General features: G+C 45.3%; 1 protein-coding gene across 1 annotated transcript in view; it reads right to left on the bottom strand.

The window, feature by feature from the left end:
- The window catches only part of LOC115169224 (piezo-type mechanosensitive ion channel component 2-like), a 186,800-nt gene that overhangs the window by 144,980 nt on the left and 26,194 nt on the right, over positions 1 to 15,626 (bottom strand). The window contains 2 exon segments of the mRNA XM_029724697.1: positions 10,192 to 10,318; positions 14,645 to 14,687. Coding sequence (XP_029580557.1) covers positions 10,192 to 10,318; positions 14,645 to 14,687 — 170 coding nt within the window.

Genomic DNA, 15,626 nt, shown 5'->3' on the forward strand with positions numbered 1-15,626 from the left:
CCTCATTGAGAACTACTGGTTAGAGATGGCCAAACCTCTTCACAGAGAACTACTGGTTAGAGATGGCCAAACCTCTTCATAGAGAACTACTGGTTAGAGATGGCCAAACCTCTTCATAGAGAACTACTGGTTAGAGGTGGCCAAACCTCCTCATGAAGAACTACTGGTTAGAGGTGGCCAAACCTCTTCATAAAGAACTACTAGTTAGAGGTGGCCAAACCTCCTCATGACATGAAGAACTACTGGTTAGAGGTGGCCAAACCTCCTCATTGAGAACTACTGGTTAGAGATGGCCAAACCTCTTCACAGAGAACTACTGGTTAGAGGTGGCCAAACCTCTTCATAGAGAACTACTGGTTAGAGATGGCCAAACCTCTTCATAGAGAACTACTGGTTAGAGGTGGCCAAACCTCCTCATAGAGAACTACTGGTTAGAGATGGCCAAACCTCTTCATAGAGAACTACTGGTTAAAGATGACCAAACCTCCTCATGAAGAACTACTGGTTAGAGGTGGCCAAACCTCCTCATTGAGAACTACTGGTTAGAGATGGCCAAACCTCTTCACAGAGAACTACTGGTTAGAGGTGGCCAAACCTCTTCATAGAGAACTACTGGTTAGAGGTGGCCAAACCTCCTCATAGAGAACTACTGGTTAGAGGTGGCTAAACCTCCTCATGACATGAATAACTACTGGTTCGAGGTGGCTAAACCTCCTCATGAAGAACTACTGGTTAGAGGTGGCCAAACCTCTTCATAGAGAACTACTGGTTAGAGGTGGCCAAACCTCTTCATAGAGAACTACTGGTTAGAGGTGGCTAAACCTCCTCATGATGAACTACTGGTTAGAGATGGCCAAACCTCCTCATGATGAACTACTGGTTAGAGGTGGCCAAACCTCCTCATAGAGAACTACTGGTTAGAGATGGCCAAACCTCCTCATAGAGAACTACTGGTTAGAGGTGGCCAAACCTCCTCATAGAGAACTACTGGTTAGAGGTGGCCAAACCTCCTCATGACATGAAGAACTACTGGTTAGAGATGGCCAAACCTCCTCATGAAGAACTACTAGTTAGAGGTGGCCAAACCTCCTCATGACATGAAGAACTACTGGTTAGAGATGGCCAAACCTCCTCATGAAGAACTACTGGTTAGAGATGGCCAAACCTCCTCATGAAGAACTACTGGTTAGAGGTGGCCAAACCTCCTCATGGAGAACTACTGGTTAGAGGTGGCCAAACCTCCTCATGATGAACTACTTGTTAGAGGTGGCCAAACCTCCTCATGAAGAACTACTAGTTAGAGGTGGCCAAACCTCCTCATTGAGAACTACTGGTTAGAGGTGGCCAAACCTCCTCATTGAGAACTACTGGTTAGAGATGGCCAAACCTCTTCATAGAGAACTACTGGTTAGAGGTGGCCAAACCTCTTCATAGAGAACTACTGGTTAAAGATGACCAAACCTCCTCATGAAGAACTACTAGTTAGAGGTGGCCAAACCTCCTCATGATGAACTACTGGTTAGAGATGGCCAAACCTCCTCATGACATGAAGAACTACTGGTTAGAGGTGGCCAAACCTCCTCATGACATGAAGAACTACTGGTTAGAGATGGCCAAACCTCTTCATAGAGAACTACTGGTTAGAGGTGGCCAAACCTCCTCATGATGAACTACTAGTTAGAGGTGGCCAAACCTCCTCATGAAGAACTACTGGTTAGAGGTGGCCAAACCTCTTCATAAAGAACTACTAGTTAGAGGTGGCCAAACCTCCTCATGACATGAAGAACTACTGGTTAGAGGTGGCCAAACCTCCTCATTGAGAACTACTGGTTAGAGATGGCCAAACCTCTTCACAGAGAACTACTGGTTAGAGGTGGCCAAACCTCTTCATAGAGAACTACTGGTTAGAGATGGCCAAACCTCTTCATAGAGAACTACTGGTTAGAGGTGGCCAAACCTCCTCATAGAGAACTACTGGTTAGAGATGGCCAAACCTCTTCATAGAGAACTACTGGTTAAAGATGACCAAACCTCCTCATGAAGAACTACTGGTTAGAGGTGGCCAAACCTCCTCATTGAGAACTACTGGTTAGAGATGGCCAAACCTCTTCACAGAGAACTACTGGTTAGAGGTGGCCAAACCTCTTCATAGAGAACTACTGGTTAGAGGTGGCCAAACCTCCTCATAGAGAACTACTGGTTAGAGGTGGCTAAACCTCCTCATGACATGAATAACTACTGGTTCGAGGTGGCTAAACCTCCTCATGAAGAACTACTGGTTAGAGGTGGCCAAACCTCTTCATAGAGAACTACTGGTTAGAGGTGGCCAAACCTCTTCATAGAGAACTACTGGTTAGAGGTGGCTAAACCTCCTCATGATGAACTACTGGTTAGAGATGGCCAAACCTCCTCATGATGAACTACTGGTTAGAGGTGGCCAAACCTCCTCATAGAGAACTACTGGTTAGAGATGGCCAAACCTCCTCATAGAGAACTACTGGTTAGAGGTTGCCAAACCTCCTCATAGAGAACTACTGGTTAGAGATGGCCAAACCTCCTCATGATGAACTACTGGTTAGAGATGGCCAAACCTCCTCATGAAGAACTACTAGTTAGAGGTGGCCAAACCTCCTCATGACATGAAGAACTACTGGTTAGAGATGGCCAAACCTCCTCATGAAGAACTACTGGTTAGAGATGGCCAAACCTCCTCATGAAGAACTACTGGTTAGAGGTGGCCAAACCTCCTCATGGAGAACTACTGGTTAGAGGTGGCCAAACCTCCTCATGATGAACTACTGGTTAAAGATGACCAAACCTCCTCATGAAGAACTACTGGTTAGAGGTGGCCAAACCTCCTCATTGAGAACTACTGGTTAGAGATGGCCAAACCTCTTCACAGAGAACTACTGGTTAGAGGTGGCCAAACCTCTTCATAGAGAACTACTGGTTAGAGGTGGCCAAACCTCCTCATAGAGAACTACTGGTTAGAGGTGGCTAAACCTCCTCATGACATGAATAACTACTGGTTCGAGGTGGCTAAACCTCCTCATGAAGAACTACTGGTTAGAGGTGGCCAAACCTCTTCATAGAGAACTACTGGTTAGAGGTGGCCAAACCTCTTCATAGAGAACTACTGGTTAGAGGTGGCTAAACCTCCTCATGATGAACTACTGGTTAGAGATGGCCAAACCTCCTCATGATGAACTACTGGTTAGAGGTGGCCAAACCTCCTCATAGAGAACTACTGGTTAGAGATGGCCAAACCTCCTCATAGAGAACTACTGGTTAGAGGTGGCCAAACCTCCTCATAGAGAACTACTGGTTAGAGGTGGCCAAACCTCCTCATGACATGAAGAACTACTGGTTAGAGATGGCCAAACCTCCTCATGAAGAACTACTAGTTAGAGGTGGCCAAACCTCCTCATGACATGAAGAACTACTGGTTAGAGATGGCCAAACCTCCTCATGAAGAACTACTGGTTAGAGATGGCCAAACCTCCTCATGAAGAACTACTGGTTAGAGGTGGCCAAACCTCCTCATGGAGAACTACTGGTTAGAGGTGGCCAAACCTCCTCATGATGAACTACTGGTTAGAGGTGGCCAAACCTCCTCATGAAGAACTACTAGTTAGAGGTGGCCAAACCTCCTCATTGAGAACTACTGGTTAGAGGTGGCCAAACCTCCTCATTGAGAACTACTGGTTAGAGATGGCCAAACCTCTTCATAGAGAACTACTGGTTAGAGGTGGCCAAACCTCTTCATAGAGAACTACTGGTTAAAGATGACCAAACCTCCTCATGAAGAACTACTAGTTAGAGGTGGCCAAACCTCCTCATGATGAACTACTGGTTAGAGATGGCCAAACCTCCTCATGACATGAAGAACTACTGGTTAGAGGTGGCCAAACCTCCTCGTGACATGAAGAACTACTGGTTAGAGATGGCCAAACCTCTTCATAGAGAACTACTGGTTAGAGGTGGCCAAACCTCCTCATGATGAACTACTAGTTAGAGGTGGCCAAACCTCCTCATGAAGAACTACTGGTTAGAGGTGGCCAAACCTCTTCATAAAGAACTACTAGTTAGAGGTGGCCAAACCTCCTCATGACATGAAGAACTACTGGTTAGAGGTGGCCAAACCTCCTCATTGAGAACTACTGGTTAGAGATGGCCAAACCTCTTCACAGAGAACTACTGGTTAGAGGTGGCCAAACCTCTTCATAGAGAACTACTGGTTAGAAATGGCCAAACCTCTTCATAGAGAACTACTGGTTAGAGGTGGCCAAACCTCCTCATAGAGAACTACTGGTTAGAGATGGCCAAACCTCTTCATAGAGAACTACTGGTTAAAGATGACCAAACCTCCTCATGAAGAACTACTGGTTAGAGGTGGCCAAACCTCCTCATTGAGAACTACTGGTTAGAGATGGCCAAACCTCTTCACAGAGAACTACTGGTTAGAGGTGGCCAAACCTCTTCATAGAGAACTACTGGTTAGAGGTGGCCAAACCTCCTCATAGAGAACTACTGGTTAGAGGTGGCTAAACCTCCTCATGACATGAATAACTACTGGTTCGAGGTGGCTAAACCTCCTCATGAAGAACTACTGGTTAGAGGTGGCCAAACCTCTTCATAGAGAACTACTGGTTAGAGGTGGCCAAACCTCTTCATAGAGAACTACTGGTTAGAGGTGGCTAAACCTCCTCATGATGAACTACTGGTTAGAGATGGCCAAACCTCCTCATGATGAACTACTGGTTAGAGGTGGCCAAACCTCCTCATAGAGAACTACTGGTTAGAGATGGCCAAACCTCCTCATAGAGAACTACTGGTTAGAGGTGGCCAAACCTCCTCATAGAGAACTACTGGTTAGAGATGGCCAAACCTCCTCATGATGAACTACTGGTTAGAGATGGCCAAACCTCCTCATGAAGAACTACTAGTTAGAGGTGGCCAAACCTCCTCATGACATGAAGAACTACTGGTTAGAGATGGCCAAACCTCCTCATGAAGAACTACTGGTTAGAGATGGCCAAACCTCCTCATGAAGAACTACTGGTTAGAGGTGGCCAAACCTCCTCATGGAGAACTACTGGTTAGAGGTGGCCAAACCTCCTCATGATGAACTACTGGTTAGAGGTGGCCAAACCTCCTCATGAAGAACTACTAGTTAGAGGTGGCCAAACCTCCTCATTGAGAACTACTGGTTAGAGGTGGCCAAACCTCCTCATTGAGAACTACTGGTTAGAGATGGCCAAACCTCTTCATAGAGAACTACTGGTTAGAGGTGGCCAAACCTCTTCATAGAGAACTACTGGTTAAAGATGACCAAACCTCCTCATGAAGAACTACTAGTTAGAGGTGGCCAAACCTCCTCATGATGAACTACTGGTTAGAGATGGCCAAACCTCCTCATGACATGAAGAACTACTGGTTAGAGGTGGCCAAACCTCCTCATGACATGAAGAACTACTGGTTAGAGATGGCCAAACCTCTTCATAGAGAACTACTGGTTAGAGGTGGCCAAACCTCCTCATGATGAACTACTAGTTAGAGGTGGCCAAACCTCCTCATGAAGAACTACTGGTTAGAGGTGGCCAAACCTCTTCATAAAGAACTACTAGTTAGAGGTGGCCAAACCTCCTCATGACATGAAGAACTACTGGTTAGAGGTGGCCAAACCTCTTCATAGAGAACTACTGGTTAGAGGTGGCCAAACCTCTTCATAGAGAACTACTGGTTAGAGGTGGCCAAACCTCTTCATGGAGAACTACTGGTTAGAGATGGCCAAACCTCCTCATGAAGAACTACTGGTTAGAGATGGCCAAACCTCCATATGATGAACTACTGGTTAGAGATGGCCAAACCTCTTCATAGAGAACTACTGGTTAGAGGTGGCCAAACCTCTTCATAGAGAACTACTGGTTAGAGGTGGCCAAACCTCCTCATAGAGAACTACTGGTTAGGGATGGATCTATAGTACATTTACCCGGAGTAAAAATGGGAGGGACATGCTCAGTCAAGGCGAGGGTTCAGTATTCTTAGTTTTTTTAATCTAGTCCAAGTGAGGGTCATGTTGATGACATTTCTATATTTCTCAGTATTTTAGAATTAATTGCTTATTAGTCTATACACTGAGACTGAGTGTACAATTTTTGGGGGGGATTAAAAACAATGTTTCTTGCCCATGATGTATTTCTCAGAGTTATTAACCTCACAATAAGCCAGATTCATGTAACTTATATTGTGGTGCTGAAACTTGAAGATTTTTAAACCAGACAGCTTTTAGGCACATTGAGTTTGTTGCTAGAGCTGTCCATGGTTCTGAAACACGAGTAAATGGTTCTAAAACACGACTGAATGGTTCTAAAGCACGACTGAGTGGTTCTGAAACACGACTAAATGGTTCTTTGAGGAAAAGATCATGATCATTAGTAAGCAAATTACGGACAAATTACGGACTCCTCTTTAAATCTGCGTATTCCTCCAAAGCTCCGTTGTCCTGAGTCTGCACAACCTTGCCAGGACCTAGGATCAAGGGACACACTAAAGTGTTTTAGTACTATATCTCTTGACACAATGATGAAAATAATCATGGCCTCTAAACCTTCAAGCTGCATACAGGACCCTATTCTAACTAAACTACTGAAAGAGCTGCTTCCTGTGCTTGGCCCTCCTATGTTGAACATAATAAACGTCTCTCTATCCACCGGATGTGTACCAAATTCACTAAAAGTGGCAGTAATAAAGCCTCTCTTGAAAAAGCCGAATCTTGACCCAGAAATTATAAAAAACTATCGGCCTATATCGAATCTTCCATTCCTCTCAAAAAAAAATGAAAAAGCTGTTGCGCAGCAACTCACTGCCTTCCTGAAGACAAACAATGTACACAAAACGCTTCAGTCTGGTTTTAGACCCCATCATAGCACTGAGACTGCACTTGTGAATGACCTTTTAATGACGTCAGACCGAGGTTCTGCGTCTGTCCTCATGCTCCTAGATCTTAGTGCTGCTTTTGATACCATCGATCACCACATTCTTTTGGAGAGATTGGAAACCCAAATTGGTCTACATGGACAAGTTCTGGCCTGGTTTAGGTCTTAACTGTCGGAAAGATATCAGTTTGTCTCTGTGAATGGTTTGTCCTCTGACAAATCAACTGTAAATTTCGGTGTTTCTCAAGGTTCCGTTTTAGGACCACTATTGTTTTCACTATATATTTTACCTCTTGGGGATGTCATTCGAAAACATAATGTTAAATTTCACTGCTATGCGGATGACACACAGCTGTACATTTCAATGAAACATGGGGGACCCGCCTAGAAAATAGTGCAAATAAAGAAAAACCCTTGAATGAGTAGGTGTGTCCTAACGTTTGACCGGTACTGTACATGCATACACGCTGGAATGCCCCTCTTTTGGCTGGTTGTGTATATTATATAAAAGTTTTTGGACACCTTTTCAAATGAGTGGATTCAGCTTTTTTTGTCACACCAGTTACTGGCAGGTGTATACAATCGAGCACGCAGCCATGCAATCTCCATTGACAAACATTGGCAGTAGAATGGCCTTACTGAAGAGTGACTTCCAACGTGGCACCGTCATAGGATGCCACCTTTCCAACAAGTCAGTTTGTCAAATTTCTGCCCTGCTAGAGCTGCCCCGGTCAACTGTAAGCGCTGTTACTGTGAAGTGGAAATGTCTAAGAGCAATAACGGCGAGAGAGAGACAAACTTTTTCCAAGGAAAAACACCTCAGATACATCGTAATGTTTACATTAAGATTCGGGAAACATTCAAGACCTCAAATGTTCTTAATTAACTGAACTCTGAAATAGGTTGCTAACTATACATCCATGGTGGATATCAACGTTTATTTAATTACGTTTTACGTAGCAAGATGGCGCCGGCAGAGATGGTCGCCTCAATTCGAGTCCTTAGGAAACTATGCAGTATTTCGTTTTTTTTATGTATTATTTATTACATTGTTACCCCAGGAAATCTTAAGTCTTATTACATACAGCCGGGAGGAACTATTGGATATAAGAGTGACGTCTACTTGCCAACATTACGACCAGAAATACGACTTTCCCGAAGCGGATCCTCTGTTTGGACCACCACCCAGGACAATGGATCAGATCCCAGAAGCCAAGTAAAAACTATGGCGCCGCAGAAGGGGCAGACAGAGTGGCCTCCTGGTCAGGCTCCATAGACGTGCACATCGCCCACCAGTCTTGAGTATACTACTCGCCAATGTCCAGTCTCTTGACAACAAGGTTGACAAAAATCGAGAAAAGGGTTGCCTTCCAAAGAGACATCAGAGATTGTAACATTCTCTGTTTCACGGAAACATGGCTCTCTCGGGATATGTTGTCGGAATCGGTTCAGCCACCGGGCTTCTCCATGCATCGTACCGACAGAGGTAAACACCTCTCTGGGAAGAGGAAGGGCAGGGGTGTATGCTTCATGATTAACGACTCATGGTGTAATCATAACAACATACAGGAACTCAAGTCCTTCTGCTCACAGGACCTGGAATTCCTTACAATCAAATTCCGGCCATTTTACCTCCCAAGAGAATTCTCGCCAATTATCTTCACAGCTGTGTACATTCCCCCTCAAGCAGACACCAAGATGTCCCTCAAGGAACTTCACTGGACTTTATGTAAACTGGAAACCATATATCCTGAGGCTGCATTTATTGTAGCTGGGGATTTTAACAAAGCAAATTTGAGAACAAGGCAACCTAAATTTAATCAGCATATTGATTGCACTATGCGCGGGGGTAATACACTCGATCACTGCTATTCTGACTTCCACGATGCATACAAAGCCCTCCCCAGCCCTCCCTTTGGCAAATCCAACCACGACGCCATCTTGCTCCTACCGTCTTATAGGCAGAAACTCAAACAGGATGTACCAGTGACTAGAACCTCTCAACGCTGGTCTGACCAATCGGAAGCCACGCTTCAAGATTGTTTTGATCACGCGGACTGGAATATGTTCCGGTCAGCCTCCGAGAACAACATCGCCCTATACGCTGACTCGGTGAGTGTGTTTTATAAATAAGTGCATTGGAGATGTTGTGCCCACTGTGACTATTAAAACCTTCCCTAACCAGAAACCATGGATGGATGGCGGCAAAACTGAAAGCGCGAACCACCGCATTTAACCATGGAAAGAGGTCTGGGAATATGGCTAAATATAAACAATACAGAGATTCCCTCCACAAGGCAATCAAACAAGCGAAATGTCGGTACAGGGACAAAGTGGAGTCGCAATTCAACGGCTCAGACACGAGACGTATGTGGCAGGGTCTATAGGCAATCACAGACTACAAAAAGAAAACCAGCCACGTCACGGACACCGACATCACGCTTACAGACAAACTAAACATATTCTTTGAGGATAATGCAGTGTCACCGACGAAGCCCCCTAACAAGGACTGCCCCCTCCCCCCCCTTCTCCGTGGCCGACGTGAGTAAAACATTTAAACGTGTTAAACCACGCAAGGCTGCTGGCCCAGACGGCATCCCCAGCCGTGTCCTCAGGGCAAACCAGCTGGCTGGTGTATTTACGGACATATTCAATCTCTCCCTATCCCAGTCTGCTGTCCCCACATGCTTCAAGATGGCCACCATTGTTCCTGTTCCCAAGAAAGCAAAGATAACTAAACTAAATGACTACCGCCCCGTGGCATAGATTACTTGTTAGATATTACTGCACTGTCGGGAACTAGAAGCACAAGCATTTCGCTACACTCACATTAACATCTGCTAACCATATTGTATGTGACCAATAAAATTTGATTTAACTTGATTTGATAAGGTTTAATAAACCTTTAAAGCATTGAGGTATTTCATAACGAATTCATAACATTTGTGAAGTAATTGCTGTGATGATAAATTAATGTTAATAAAAGGAAATAAACTGAGTTTATAATAGAAAAATATAAAGTTTTATTGTTGTAAATGTTTTCATTAGTTCAACTTCAATTTAATAAATGGAAGAAGTGTGTGTGTGTGTGTGTGTGTGTGTGTGTGTGTGTGTGTGTGTGTGTGTGTGTGTGTGTGTGTGAGTGCGAGTGCGTGTGTGTGTGTGTGGGTGGGTGTGTGCGTACGAGTGTGTGTGTGTGTGTGTGTGCGCATGTCCCTCCACTCACCCCTTCCTCCGGTTCGAAGTCGTAAACCACGTCCTCTGGTGGTCTCTTTTGGACCAGACTGTGACACAGCAGCCAGCAGCCCAGACCAGTTAGAAACATCCCTATGTCAGGGAGAAACACACGAATACCGTTCCCTGCATCTGCACCTATCACACTGGACACAGAGAGACAGACAGAAACAGACTGTAAACAGACACACAGACAGTATAGTCATACCTACACCTATAGTATCACACTGGACACAGAGAGACACAGATCAGACTTACCGTTGTTACAGTACAATCATACCTACACAGATCACACTGGAGACAGACACACAGACAGTACAGTCATACCTACACCTACAGTATCACAATGGACACAGAGAGACAGACAGACATGGAGACAGTTCAATAGGTTCATGGATATAATATACAGTGTGTTCGGAAAGTATTCAGACCCCTTGACTTTTTCCACATTTTGTTACGTTACAGCCTTATTCTAAAATGGATTCAAAAATAAAAAATTGTCATCAATCTAAACACAATACCCCATAATGACATCACAATACCCCATAATGACATCACAATACCCCATAATGACATCACAATTGTCACGTCCTGACCCTAGTAAGATGTCATTTTCTATAGTAGAGTAGGTCAGGGCGTGACAGGGGGTGTTTTTGTGTTTTTCTATGTTTTCTATTTCTATGTATAGTTCTAGTTTTCCTATTTCTATGTTGGGGTTGTTTGGGGTTGATCTCCAATTGGAGGCAGCTGGTCCTCGTTACCTCTAATTGGAGATCATATTTAAGTTGGGGTTTGTCTATGGGGTTTTGTGGGTAGTTGTTTTCCGTTTTGTATGTGTTACCTGACGGAACTGTTGGTGGTCGTTTTGTTGTTTTGTTGAAGTGTATTCATTAAAAAGTAAATATGAGCACTATACACGCTGCGCCTTGGTCTCCTCTCTCAGGACGATCTCATTACAACATAAAGACAAAAAAAATGTTTTTTAGAAATGCTTGCAAAGTAATTTAAAAAACGGAAATATCCTATTTACATAAGTATTTGTTGAAGCACCTTAGGCAGCGATTACAGCCTCGAGTCTTGGGTATGACACTACAAGCTTGGCACACCTGTATTTGGGGAGTTTCTCTCATTCTTCTCTGCAGATCCTCAATCTCTGTCAGGTTGGTTGGGGAGCTTCACAGCACAGCTATTTTCAGGTCTCTCCAGAGATGTTCGATCGGGTTCAAGCCCGGGCTTTGGCTGGCCACTCAAGGACATTCAGAGACTTGTCCCGAAGCCACTCCTGTGTTGAATTGGCTGTGTGCTTAGGGTTGTTGTCCTGTTGGAAGGTGAACCTTCGCCCCAGTCTGAGGTCCTGAGCGCTCTGGAGCAGGTTTTCATCAAGGATCTCGCTATACTTGCTCTGTTCATCTTTCCCTCGATCCTGACTAATCTCCCAGTCCCTGCCACTTAAAAATATCCCCACAGCATGATGCTGCCATCACCATGCTTCACCGTAGGGATGGTGACAGGTTTCCTCCAGACGTGACGTTTGGCATTCAGAGTTCAATCTTGGTTTCATCAGACCAGATAATGTTGTTTCTCATGCTCTGAGAGTCTTTTAGGTGCCTTTTGGCAAACTCCAAGCGGGCTGTCATGTGCCTTTTACTGAGGAGTGGCTTCTGTCTGGCCACTCTACCATAAAAGCCTGATTGGGGGAGCGTTGCAGAGATGGTTGTCCTTCTGGAAGGTTTACCCATCTCCACAGAGGAACTCTGGAGCTCTGTCAGAGTGACCATCGGGTTCTTGGTCACATCCCTGATCAAGGCCCTTCTCCTCCGACTCCTCAGTTTGGCCGGGCGGCCAGCTCTAGGAAGAGTCTTGGTGGTTCCAAACTTCTTCCATTTAAGAATGATGGAGGCCAATGTGTTCTTGGGGACCTTTGTTGGGTTCTGAACAAACAGAGTAAAACTCACAGACAACTTAAAAAGCTCAAACCAAGTTTATTCACCCACTGGGTCAAACAGCTGCAAAGACAAAGACATGATTACACAAACACATATTTTTATACCCTCCTACTAGGAGGAGTCCACTCCTTTCACATCTAGACAGCCAATACATCTCTGTTGCTAGTCAGGAACAGTTGTAGTCATGGCCCTGCCTCATGCTAGAACCTTCGTGGGCAAGTATAGTGCATAATTAAGTATAAGTGTATAATAGGACTGTTCCTTCTCACTTTGTCTGACCTGACCTCGGCCCGAATTCTTCACTCCTCCCTAAGTCACGGCTGTCCGACCTTATCAGTGACTGTTGCCTTTCGCCTCCCTCCTTAGGAGCCATGGGTGTTTTAACAATAACGTGTTTGACAGAATGCTTCCCTCTTGTCTCAGTAACTCTCCATACACCTAGTTCTTATCCACCCTCCGTTGACCCCAACATATACATTCCGTATACATGTACAGTAATCAATAAGTTCTACTACGGTAACATGAATATGTATATTTCAAGCTAGAATCCAACACTTTCAATGCTGCAGAGTTTTTTTTTTTGGTACCTTTCCCCAGATCTGTGCCTTAACACAATCCTGTCTCGGAGCTCTACGGGCAATTCCTTTGACCTCATGGCTTGGTGTTTGCTCTGATAACTGTGGGACCTTGTATAGACAGGTGTGTGTCTTTCCAAATCATGTCCAATCAATTGAATTGACCACTGGTGGTCTCCAATCAAGTTGTAGAAACATCTCAAGGATGATCACCAGAAACAGCATGCACCTGAGCTCAATTTTCAGTGTTATACCAAAGTGTATGAATACCTATGTAAATAAGGTATTTCAGTTTTTTATATTTTAAAAATGTTCAAACATTTCTAAAAACCTGTTTTTGCTTTGTCATTATGGGGTATTGTGATGTCATTATGGGCTATTGTGATGTCATTATGGGCTATTTTGTGTAGATTGATGAGGAAATAGATTTATTTACATCGATTTTAGAATAAGGCTGCAATGTAACAAAATGTGGGAAAAGGGAAGGTGTCTGTATACTTTCCGAATGCACTGTATAATGGATAATAATACACTGTCTGTAGCGCTTTGAATTCGAATGTGGTACATTTGCAAAACCAAGCGGTGATGCAGCCTGTCAAGATGCTCTCAATGGTGCCCATACCAAATCTTTTCAGCCTCCTGAGAGGGCCGAGGCGCTGTCATGCCCTCTTCATAACTGTGTGGGTGTGTGTGGACCACGTTAAGTTCTTAGTGATGTGGACACCAAGGAACTTGAAGCTCTCGACCCGCTCCACTGCAACCCTGTCGATGTGGATGGAGGCAGGCTCTCCCGTCTTTCTCCTGTAGTCCACAATCAGCTCCTTGGCCTTACCAACATTGAGGGAGAGGTTGTTGTCATGGTACCACACTGCACAGTCTCTGACCTAATCCCCGTAGGCTGTCTCATCACTGTCTGTGATCTGGCCTACCACTGCCGTGTCGTCAGCAAACTTGATCGTTGTGTTGGAGTTGTGCGTCGCCACTCAGTCATGGATGAACAGGGAGTACAGGATGGGACTAAGCACACACCCCTGAGGGGCCCCCGTGTTGAGGGTCAGCATGACGGAGGGGTTATTGCCTACCCTCACCACCTTGGGCCGGCCCATCAGGAAGTCCAGGATCCAATTGCAGAGGGAGGTGTTCATTCCCAGGGTCCCGAGCTTGGTGATGAGCTTGGAGAGGACTATGGTGTTGAACGCTGAGCTGTAGTTGATGAACTGGAGTCATATGTGGATCTGATGAGGCAGCATGCGAATTGGAGTGGGTCCAGGGAATCTGGGATGATGGTGTTGATGTGTGTCATGACCAGCCTTTCAAAGCACTTCATACTTACAGATGTGTGCAACAGAGCAATAGGCATTTAGGCAGGTTACCTTGGAGTTCTTGGGGACAGGGACAATGGTGGTCAGCTTGAAAGATGTTGGGATTACAGACTGGGACAAAGAGAGATTGAAAACGTCTGTGAAGTCACTTGCCAGCTGGTCTGTGCATGCTTTGAGAACGTGCCCTAGTATTCTATCTGGCCCGGAGGCCTTGCTGTTTACTCACATCGGCCACAGAGAGCGAGATCTCACAGTCATCCGGAACAACAGGGGCTTTCATGCAAGGCTTGGTGCTGTTTTCCTTGACGCGAGTATAAAAGGCATTTAGCTCGTTTGGAAGAACGCATCACTGGGCATCTCACGGCTGGGTTTCCCTATGTAGTCCGTTAAATGTTCCATACGCACAAAAAAACATATATCTCTAAGACAGATAGTGGGTGATATATTTCACAGTATATCCTCATCTGTTGTACGTTCTGCTGTCTTCTAATGTTTGACATTTTGATTCAGGTTTGATATTTTATTAACGTCAGAAATGATGCACATGAGATATACAGCAGAAATACCGTATATAATAATAACATTATTCACTTTATCTATATACTGTACATGTTTTCCTTATCTCTTACCTCTCAAAGCCGATCTGTCGTATGGATCTCTCCCACGTGGAACCTGGAGAGAAAACACAGAAGAACATCATCAGAGCAGGTAGGGCTGTGTTTCTCTGCAGGTAGGGCTGTGTTTCTCTGCAGGTAGGGCTGTGTTTCTCTGCAGGTAGGGCTATGTTTCTCTGCAGGTAGGGCTGTGTTTCTCTGCAGGTAGGGCTGTGTTTCTCTGCAGGTAGGGCTGTGTTTCTCTGCAGGTAGGGCTGTGTTTCTCTGCAGGTAGGACGTTTCTCTGCAGGTAGGGCTGTGTTTCTCTGCAGGTAGAGCTATGTTTCTCTGCAGGTAGGGCTATGTTTCTCTGCAGGTAGGGCTGTGTTTCTCTGCAGGTAGGGCTATGTTTCTCTGCAGGTAGGGCTATGTTTCTCTGCAGGTAGGGCTGTGTTTCTCTGCAGGTAGGCTGTGTTTCTCTGCAGGTAGGGCTGTGTTTCTCTGCAGGTAGGGCTGTGTTTCTCTGCAGGTAGGGCTATGTTTCTCTGCAGGTAGGGCTGTGTTTCTCTGCAGGTAGGGCTGTGTTTCTCTGCAGGTAGGGCTGTGTTTCTCTGCAGGTAGGGCTGTGTTTCTCTGCAGGTAGGGCTATGTTTCTCTGCAGGTAGGGCTGTGTTTCTCTGCAGGTAGGGCTGTGTTTCTCTGCAGGTAGGGCTGTGTTTCTCTGCAGGTAGGGCTGTGTTTCTCTGCAGGTAGGGCTGTGTTTCTCTGCAGGTAGGGCTATGTTTCTCTGCAGGTAGGGCTATGTTTCTCTTCAGGTAGGGCTGTGTTTCTCTGCAGGTAGGGCTATGTTTCTCTGCAGGTAGGGCTATGTTTCTCTGCAGGTAGGGCTGTGTTTCTCTGCAGGTAGGGCTGTGTTTCTCTGCAGGTAGGGCTATGTTTCTCTGCAGGTAGGGCTATGTTTCTCTTCAGGTAGGGCTGTGTTTCCCTGCAGGTAGGGCTGTGTTTCTCTGCAGGTAGG

The sequence above is a fragment of the Salmo trutta genome, chromosome 31 (genome assembly GCF_901001165.1).
Source record: "Salmo trutta chromosome 31, fSalTru1.1, whole genome shotgun sequence".
In the NCBI taxonomy this organism is placed as follows: domain Eukaryota; kingdom Metazoa; phylum Chordata; class Actinopteri; order Salmoniformes; family Salmonidae; genus Salmo; species Salmo trutta.